Source organism: Gallinula chloropus, assembly GCF_964237585.1.
Source record: "Gallinula chloropus genome assembly, chromosome: 4".
NCBI lineage: Eukaryota > Metazoa > Chordata > Aves > Gruiformes > Rallidae > Gallinula > Gallinula chloropus.
In genome coordinates this window covers 80355053-80365701 of record NC_140088.1, presented here as the reverse complement: position 1 = coordinate 80365701, position 10649 = coordinate 80355053, and the positions used below count along the sequence as shown (strand labels likewise).

The window sequence follows — 10649 nt, the reverse complement described above, 5'->3', positions numbered from 1 at the left end:
GGAAGCTATAAGCCCCAACCTGCAAACGCCTGCTAGAAATACCTGGGAAATTGAAATTCAAATTGGTTGCAATTGCACCTTAGAGGACACTTGCTGACCTCTGCAAGCCTTAGTCCAATCCTCTAAAGGAAACGGTATTACTTCAGCTATTCAGAAACTATCAGAATTTATAAACTACTACTAACTGAAATTGCAACATTACATGCTGCTTACGCATCACGAGAAGTAGGATGCATCCAGGTGACTCCTCAACCCCAGTGAGCAATGTAACCAACCACAAACTAGAAACAATCTTCAATGAACTACAGAAGATACAGGGAGAGTTTGGAAAGATTAAGCCTGTGACATGCCAGTTTCCATAAAGAGAAAGGAAAAGATCCAACACAAAGATATACCAAAAAAGAGTGCCTATGACCTCCCCCTGGAAAGTCAGCCACTTGAAGAGTAAGCACCAGAATGGAGACATCCCAACCAACCAAACGCAATAAATATACAAAGTGAAGGTAGTTCTGTCACATACAGGTCATTAACAGCAGATCTCCAACACTGTTTTGGAAAGACACCTGTTTTTCTAGAGCATGCATATTGGCCAAACATGATTAAAAGCAGCAGAAATGTGATTAGAAAATAGTCAGATACAGACCCTTATAATTGCACAACAGACCCCTCTAACTTGTAAGATTACTGCTCGGATTTGAGAAGTCTGCCCAGAACCAGCCCTCCCTCACTTCCCCTCGTCCCCTCCTCTCTCCACCGGTCCTATGCTGCACTCAATTTGTGTTTGACAAAGACTTCAAAGCCTGGAAAAAAAAAGTTCTGGTTTCATCAGATCATAATTATCACAAGTACAACAAAGTAAGCATTATGCCATGCATACATACATAGGGCACTACATAGAAACCTGAACAGTAGAAACCTGAACAAACCAGCTTTCAAGAAACAATTGAGAAAAGGGTTATGTATGCAGAGACAAAGAACTGAAGTCTGAATTTGCCCTGCCTGGGTACACTCCTTTCAAGCTTTTTGAGCACTGAAGTGCTGCCTCCTTCCATTGTTTCTGAGGCCTGCATACAAAACACACTTTGGGAGGAAGGAAATGGGTGGTACCTGCTCTACAAAGGAGCAAAGAGAAGCTGTGTGAGAAAGCAGCTAATATAAGCAACAGGAAGAGGTTAATAGGGAGGGAGAATTGTGCATCTGAAGAACAACAACAGAGGCATGAGAAGGAGGAAAAGCATGTATGTGCCTGGAAGAGGAGAAGCCACTAAGTACACCCTTCCTTAGTCAACAAAGCTCTTTAAACATGAATGATTTATTGAGGCGTATTCACCAGCAATAAATGCATAAGCCTTCTGAGCATGAATTTCTGTACTGTCTTTGCTACGAGCTTTTCACAAGCATAACAGCTGACTCGCAAAATGAACTTTGTGTGGACTAAGGCACAGCATGCAAAATTTCAGGAAGCTCAGTGATTTTGCCAATGTTATTATTTGAACAGAAGACAAAACAAAATGCAAGGTTTTTTTTAGAGACTTTTATATTCGGCCCTAATCATGGAGGGACCTCTGTCAGTTTTCAGGTCTGTTCATCTTAAACAGTTGCGCTGTCCTAACAGCTCCACTCGCAACACAGGGACTCAAAGGCATTACACACAGCCCAGGGACAGCCAAGTCCTTTAGCTTTGGGAGTCACAGAAAACAGGACCCCAGCTTTCCTTGGAGGCTACACTTCACTGACCCTTAAGCTTTCTTGTTCTCTAACTGCCAAGAAGGCACAGACTTTCTCAAAGTACAGTACTGAAACCTGGGTAAAATTCTTCAGCCAAAGTCTCAGCTAATGTTACACAGAATAAGAGATTCACTTATTTCATTGGTTACCCAAGATACAAAAGCTGTCCTGAAAGTGTAGAAAGGGGAAAGAACTTGTAGGACAAGGCTCCAGGATAATTTTTAAGAGTAGCTAGGAAAAAGCTAATCCCCATCCTATAATCCAATCCAAATCAGTGAAGTAAACAAAGATTAACAAACTAGTATTTTGTAGGATGGAGGTGAAAATCAAAATTGGCAGAGGTGAACTTGAATTAGACTTTTCCATTGATACAAAACCCAAAAGATTCTTCAATGAGTAAACAGTTAAAAACCAAAACAAGTCATCAGGGCCACTATATGACCAGGGAATAATAGAGCTCAGGAATAATTCACCTATAGCTATGCAACAAAGCCAACCTTCTTCAATGGAAAATACCACTAAATACAGGGGCCAATGAAACCAGTGATGGTATCCAGCCCAGAGTTCTGTGGTATTACAGACTGAGTAGTAAGACTTAAGGAAACTAGTAAGTGAGGGGCTACACCGGGTGCCTTAAGAGTAATGAACGTATGGGAGAAGTGGGGGGAACAAACAATCCACCATCCTGTACAAAGCTTGAGAACAAGTGTCAAAAAAGAAAGCTGTTTTAGGTCCTGGGTTAAACACATAAGGAATAGAATGCAAGGTAGAGATGATATAATGTAAAAGAAACTACCTACCTGCATGGGAGGTGGGAATGTAAGAAGAATACCAGCTTGGAGAGGGACGACTGTTCCTGATGATGATGGGTGTGAGCAAATCTAATAATTAATAATAATCATCACAGCACAAATACAATTGGCTAAGAATACAGTGTTGAAAGGCATTGACAACAGATCAGAATACTGATGACAGGATAATCACAGTGACAGAAATAGGATCAAATTCAGATCACAATGCAGACTGCACTTAATTTCAAGCAGTAGTTTCAGATCCACATTAAAATAAAAAAAAATAAGGCTGCACAAGACACAGAGGGCTACACAAGTTTCCACCCCCTGCCTGCCCTAATGAAGTCTGTGTTATTCTGACAATACGAACACATGGCCACTGTAGGACATAGGTACCAGAAAAGAGAAGGGAAGAAAATCACTCATCTTAAAGAATATTAAATGCAAGAATGGTGCACACATGTAAGCAGGCACACAGAGGCTTGTTATCTCTTGACTACTGGGGCTGTGGATCAGCCTTCCAACTGCAAAACATGGCAACAAAAGCTATCTCTTCTTAAGACCAGAACATGTGCATCAGGGGGGGGTTATACGAGGGTTCTCCGAACTGTCAAATCAGAACAACCCTTTCAGTTCTACACTGAAAAAAAATTAGAAACTGCACCCCTTAAATGCTTTTAAATAATGCTGTACCAGCTTCTCCACTGCAGACAACAGCCTAGCTAATAAAAGTGGATGGATGGTACATTTTATACAATGTTTATGTATATACATACACACACAGAGCTTCATTGCCAGCAGTGAAATGGTGCTGTGAAAGAAAATTATTGTCCTTTCAGAGGTTACACTATGTAGGACAAACTTCCCCATTAGAGAATCCAATTAAAAAACACAAACAAAAAAAGCCAAATAAATTTTCCAAAGAGGAGAAGACTAAGCATGCCATGAGAGACTGACACCAAACAATAGAACAGTAGCTGAGGTAGACAAGTCTACTCAATAAGGAGAAGCCAGCACTTCTCATTAACACATTCTGAGTGCTGACACAGGGAGCCAAGACTCATTTCTCCACAGCGAGAACTGAGCCATGTGCATTAAGTGTCACTGCATCAATTTAATCCCAGGCAAACCCCAAATCATAATAGTTTGGATTATACAGTTGATGGTTGCTAGTAGTTGGATACTGTCAAGGTTCATGGCTCCTTATTTTGTTTGTATGATACAAATCTTTCAATTTATGAATTTGAAGAATAGTATATAGAATATATTAATCTAGTACCTGAGGCGTATCTATACTATAATAGCAACTATTCCTAAATAGTCACTGCGTATAAGCAATATAGAACTTTAAAGATCTTTGTATTCTAGTAAAACCACAATTTATCTGATTTTTAGTGGAAAAGAGAAAATAATTGATTCCATCTTATGCCAGTAATAAACCTACATTCACTACCTTCTCTCCAAGCATTCCATTTACAGTGACAAGACCGTAAATCTTACTTAAAGGACAATTTAGGGATAGGTAACCAAACTATATTAATCATCTCAGATAGTTGCTTTTTTTTGGGGGGGGGTGGGGGGCGGGGGGGTGAATTTTAAAGAGTAATTTTAACAACGTTCCTGTTTTCCTTAATAAATCTGTGTTACTTGTAATGAACACTAGACAGGCTGTTGCTGCTATATAAGCTTTGCCCACAAAGATCCTTCTGGTGTTTCACCACATACCAAGAAATATATAAGGTATTAAAATGCTGGCAATGAAATCATTACTTACATTCCCCAGAACTGATTTTGTCTTAACTATTGTACAATCCATATAAGACAAGAATTCTGGAAATTTATTACATTTCCTACTGGTTTTAAGCAAATTGTTTTGCCTTTAAAGTAGCAACACTTTAGGTGGACCAAATAATTTGGTCCCAGATTTGTAAAACGTGCATGCTCCTACAAGTGGCCAATGTTACTCCAGTAAAGCAGTATCTTCAATACCTCAGCTGTTAATATTTTTATGGCCAAGTCCAAGGTGTAATGAACTGCAGAAAGAAGTAGCCTCTGCATCAACAAGTCAAGTCATAAAGAGTACAGATAATCGAATGACATTTTGGCAGACAAAATAATTTTCCTTACATTTCAGTGTTCAGTGCAATTTTCATTAATGTAACACCAAATCCCAGCAACCGGTAGTTACTTGTCCACAGTAAGTGCAACATTCATACTACAGGTATGAGAGCAACAATCAAATCCTGTTTCATGAGAAGTCATACCATAAACAAGGCCTTTACTTGTACTGAATCGGTTGCTTGTTAAGTGCTGTTTATTCCCCGAACCCACAATGAGTTAGGTTATGTGTATTGGACAGTGAGCATTGAGGACATCTCTGCACAATGTGTTCTAAAAGTACTAATTACAGATGAGAGACATAAAAAAGAGGATAAGGGAATGCTGCCTAATTCAATACTATGTCAAGCATATTGAAGAAAATTTACAAATGTGTAAATGGTTCCCTATACATGACAAGTTGATAAGAGGAATTATTTCTCTAACAATGTAACTTTAGTATTACTGAAGGAAAATCTTGCAGGTAAAATGGATAAAATTTACATTTGCTCTACTAATGTCAGAACCAGTGGTAGTTCTCTAGCTTGTGGAAATGTACCCAACAGGTATTAGCCAGAGATTCACAGAGATTAGTTACACACACACACACACACACACACACACACACACACACACATACAGATCTAAGGGTTTCAGTAATTTCCTTCCTTACAGTGCTAGAGATTCTAGTGACAAGACAACAATGTTTATGAGACCTTTATTTTCAATGATTTTTAACTTGCTCATGGTTGTATCTTAAGTGAGGAACATTTCTCGAGTTATGGTAGGAGGAATTAGATCTATACAGAGCATTTTGTTGTTTCTCTTTGCAATGAACTAATTTTAGATTTGGAAACAACACCCATGAAGCATTTTAAAGCTAAACAGGATACAGCTGATAATGGCTTTAGCAGTGACATTTTAACCCAGTCTTCTGCATACTGCTGAAAATTATTAATCTAACCCCTGGGGGAAAAAAGATAAAAGTCTACAGATTTGACATTGAATTAACATCATCTTCTCACTGATGCTGCTGTCATGTGATCTTTATTACCTGAAATACGTTCTTTGGTAAAAGCTCAAATGGATCGCTTTCCATACTTCTCCCTACCCAAATGTTACCACATGTATTCCTTACAAAATATAAAATCACAGTCCTTTCTTTAAAACTGTTTACATTCTATAGACACCTAACACCGTATCTATTCTCCCTTTTTGGCATCTCAAATGTTTCTGCTGGGGACCTACAACATATCAGCCATTCTCATTCAGCAGTACATGCACACACACACACACAGAGACAAACACCAAACTTTTCAGAAATTATCAGCACAACTTAATGTTAAGAAAAAACTCCACACCAATGGTTTGCCCACATCACTTGGCAATGTCCCTTTAATATTAATACACAGAGAAGTAAAATTTTTTCATAAATTTGTTCAAGTATGTGGAACATGTAAAATGCATAAGAATCAATATGGACTTCATTAATGTTATATTTATTTATTTTCCAGCTTCATACAAACTGGATGTAGAAGCATAAACATAGTACATTTCTACCATTTTCAACAAAAATATAACCAATATGTACAATTATTGTATTAAAAATACAAAAGGGATACAGACTCCACCAATGTCTTTCTAAAAGACATACAGGTACAAGTAGTATCAAAAGTATGAGGAAATCACCAGTTAATTGTACATTCTGCACTTGACATCACAGAGCGAACTGAGATTAGCAGTCCTATGGTCTACAATTACTTAATGCTTATATAACATTTGTGCAACTTGTGATAGAGCTAGGATTTTGTATTTCTATATGCACATGAGGTCCATAGCCTTGAGAATAAAACTGGCAAATAATGCATATTACATGTAAAATTACAAATGCATAATTGACAATGTGATATATAAGCAAATAGACAAAAGCTATGATTACAGGAGAGAGAATTAAATAAAGCACTGACATTTGTTTGATACAGTGAAAAAACACTGCAATTTGATCTTTAAAAGTTGAAGCTATTTACGTTTATCTACTGATCAATATGATCAGCTGAGTTCAATGGAAAAAAATAATTAAAAAAAAAAAATCCAAGACCAGCAGTTCCTCACATTTGAGTACTACTCGGATTGGCAGCCTTCACTTCTCCGGAGTCTGTGCAAAAACAACACAAAAATAGAGGGGAGGGTCATTTCAGTCATTATAGGGTTAATAGCAGCTGTGAGCAGGTGGTTGCTACACATTGGCCTTCTCTACACATGCAGTGTTCCATGAAGCCATTAACAGTTGTGACTAGTTCTGCATTGCAAAGGCTGGCAAATCTAAACGTGTTATTTTTCATTACTTAAAGGCTCGTTTATCCCCTAACGGCAAAGTCAATAGATGGAAGTTATTAGATCAGTGTTAACAGCTGACACAAGCCGTGACATCCCAACTTTCCTTCACTGCAATATTATCCAGTTAATTTTTCTTTTAATATAACTACTATATAGTAAAAAAAAAAATAAAAATTAAAAAAAATATATATAACTTAAAGGTGGGGTTGCCATCTGTCTCGTTACATTGGGACACTGTCTTTTTTTCATATGCCATCCAGTAATCTGCAAGGCACAGGTATGAGACACGCAGTGTCCTCGTCCATCACCGGCCAGCTGCAAGCACACGTTTCTGCACTCACACTAGACCCGGCTGAGGATGCCATTAACACCAACATTTACTAAATTTTGAAGATGCCAGGGTGGGGCACAGTAAGAGTAAAGCCTTCCCCTCTGCCCTGCTCAGCCATATTCTTTCCAGGAGCTCAGGCTGGCAACCCTACTTACAGGTATGCAACAATACTGTAATTACTACGCAGATGCAGTATTTGATCTCCGAAATGCAAACATACAAAATTGTAACAAAGGCATTGTAAACAAGCAAATAAGCACTGCCTCCTTGAAGGATTTCAATGCATTTTTTTCTCTTTGTAGGTTAAAGGCCAAATGTAACTTGACAACTAGCTTATCTCATTATCCCAATGAGACTAAGTGCTAGGACTGTGATTAAAATCTAAAAGGAAGATTTAAAAAAACCCTTCCAGGCATTGGGAAGTGCAGCCAGAGTTAATCATCCTGATGTGATGATCTTGGAATTTGGAATGATACTGTGTGATGTGGCAGACAGCGACAGTGGTAGCTTGGAGATTGCTGCACTGTGCATTTCAAGCAACACAGTTTGAAAAGTGCCAGGGCGATTTCTTCACAGTATTTCACATGCAAGGGGAGAGGGGACAGAAGGGGGAGGGGCAGAGGAAGAAGCCCCATGCTGCTTTAAGGCAGGGAAGGAGGCAAATAGGTCCACCATCCTTTCACTATAGTTCCAAGGCTCCTATTCTAGGGACGTCTTCTTGTGCTCTCCTTTAAGGTGGCTCACTCTGGATCCAGAAAAGCCCCAAGTCTTAGACAGCAGAGACTTGTTCATCTTCTGCAAACACAATAGGATAAGGGAAAATAGAATTTAGTTCATATAGCGCAAGACTGCTACTGAATGAAATAACCTCTACTGTGCTGGTGTTTTTTCCACTTTGTTGTAATAGATATATATTTTTAAACAATCTAAATATCTGTACATTTCAGGCCTCACAACAAATATTCCTTTGCAATTTCGCTCTCGAAGAAAATAAGACAATTGTTGGAACTGAGCTAGTGAAGTTCTTCAGCCTGAGGCACACAACAGCCAGCTACTCCTAGATATCTAATAGCTTCATAAAGTTATCTTAGGGTTTTTTTCCCCTATGATTTATTTGAATCATGATTGTATAAAAATTGAGAGCCACTTTAGTCATTGGTAGAAGCAAGTAAAATTCTCTGTCCTAGTAATTCCCAAAGTTTGAGGCAATTTGATTAAGGTAGACTTAATTTTTTTCCATCATGTTCAACCTCAGAGCTCAACCTGCACATATAACCTTACTAACTAAGCAGCTAGGAAAGGAAGGGGAAAGTTAGCTTTTCTATCATTAAGCAAAATACAGTCTTCCAATATGTGACTTGGGCACAGCCTTGGCTAAATTTTGAGCACCTTGTTCTAAAGATGTAATCCATCTACACTTGCACTCCATAGGAAAAACAGCTATCGTTATAGCTGAGCTAAAGCTTAAAGATACAGACACGCTTGGGCAAGCCAGGCAGCAAGAGAGTAGTGGGCTCGTTACATGAAGCAGTGGCTGTGGAAGACCCAGTGTCCACAATGCAAGAAAGAGTTTCAGGTAGAATGCGAGTGACTGACTATGCAAATAAACCTGACCAATGATGATCTATGGGGCAGATGGGCAGGAATTCTACAGGGCAGGTATTCTACAGGCCAGGGTACATTTTTTTATCCATTAAATGCATGGTTAGTGAGAAACATTAGGTACACTGGAAACTTTCAGGGTAGGCAGGGCTATACCTTGTATATCTGATCTCTGTATTCCAGAGAATTTTCCTAACCTAACTGCTTGGTTGTCCAAGGTTCAGGTGGACCTACATTCCAGATTTTAATTGTATTTAGGATGACCTGAATTCCTCCCCTCCCAAAAGGTTTACAAATAGTAAGTTATGAGAGATGGAAGGGAGCTCAAAGTATGGCAAGAATTTCTATGGCACAACACACTTGCATAATTTGCTTTGTGTCTGTGAAAGCATTGACCATTTTTGCATGCAGCACACTCAAAATCTAACAATTAGAAATTTACCATCTTCCTCTGCGGAAAACCCTTGAGACGGATAGTGAGCAAGACGTGGATCTGACTCATTTGGTTTATGCCACTGAGGTTTGTTCACAGGCCTGCTCGTTGAATGGCCATGTGACTGCTGCTGCGGAGCTGATGTCCCATGGGTCTCACATGTCCGTGCCACCATTCTAGACCTCTGAAGTGCTATGTTGTAATCTGGAGGCTTTCTGGTAGGATGGGAACCACCTTCTGCAAATTCAGCAATAGGTATTCCTACATAACCAGGAGGAGTTGGAGGTGGTTCCCGATATCGACCCTCTTTTCGTGCTGCAGGAAAAACAACAGATTATTAGAACGGATAGTAAGAGGAAAACTGCCAAAAGAAAACAAACAGTGGTAGTTAAATAAACATCAATCAACTCCACATCCCAGAAGAAAATCTGAAGCACATTGTCTACCATATGTAGACAATGAGGCCTTGAAAAATAAACCACGCAAGTACAGAATACGCAACATGCACAGGATATAGCTAATCTTCCAATTGTGAAGCACTAACTCTAATAAAGTTCACCAAATTACACAGGGAATTTGTTCAAACTTAGCAACTGAAGCTGTCCCATCAATTGTTTAGAATAAAACATATGACAATCAAAGTAACATGGAAAGACTCAAGAGACCACAGAAGTGGCAACCATCAGGAATAATGGCATCTCATTACTATCTTTCTTAATCCTGAAAATGGGCTTTGTAGCTAAGAGCTCATCTCTTGTTTTTAGCATCTTGTGGGAAGGGGGAAGGAGGGGTAAGGTAGCACCTGACAGCATTATTTCTTCCTACAACTCTTACTACTTAATAAGCTATAATTTCAAAAATTCAGGAAGTGAGCTTCATCTCCATACTTCCTGTATGCATTACTCTGCTGCTCTTACAGTTGTATTATCTGCAAAATTAAGACTTGAAAGCATGCCCCTAAGAACAGTGATTGCATTTGATTCTATTTAGGAGACGGAAAGACCACCACCTAGTTTGTGGGTCTTATTGAGGCACAACTTCTACCTGAACCAGACTTAACTCTGGGTATACTTAGAAGTCCTCTCTTACAGACAGCTTCAAGGAAGGAAACAGCAGTTAAGAATTTTAAGCATCTGCAGGGACACACAGCAGATAGGCATGACTACTTTGGAGTTACGTACTTGAAGTTAACTGGGGCTTTGATGCTGTACACTTTTTGTGGGTCTAGCCTTTTAACACATGAGTGCTTAACTTACAGTACAAAGGCAAACACAGCAGGAAAAACCACTGACACAGACAATTTACTCTCCACAGCTTGTCATATACTGCA

General features: G+C 39.0%; 1 protein-coding gene across 3 annotated transcripts in view; it reads right to left on the bottom strand.

The window, feature by feature from the left end:
- Window positions 1–7391: 7391 nt before the first annotated feature.
- Window positions 7392–10649, bottom strand: part of RAPGEF2 (Rap guanine nucleotide exchange factor 2) — a gene marked incomplete at its 5' end in the record, with an annotated part of 181272 nt that continues 178014 nt past the window's right edge. For all 3 annotated transcript variants that reach the window (XM_084264147.1, XM_084264148.1, XM_084264149.1), the window contains 2 exons: window positions 7392–8079; window positions 9329–9634. In XM_084264147.1, coding sequence (XP_084120273.1) covers window positions 8054–8079; window positions 9329–9634 — 332 coding nt within the window. In that variant the 3' untranslated portion in view covers window positions 7392–8053. The remainder of the gene's footprint in view (window positions 8080–9328; window positions 9635–10649) is intronic.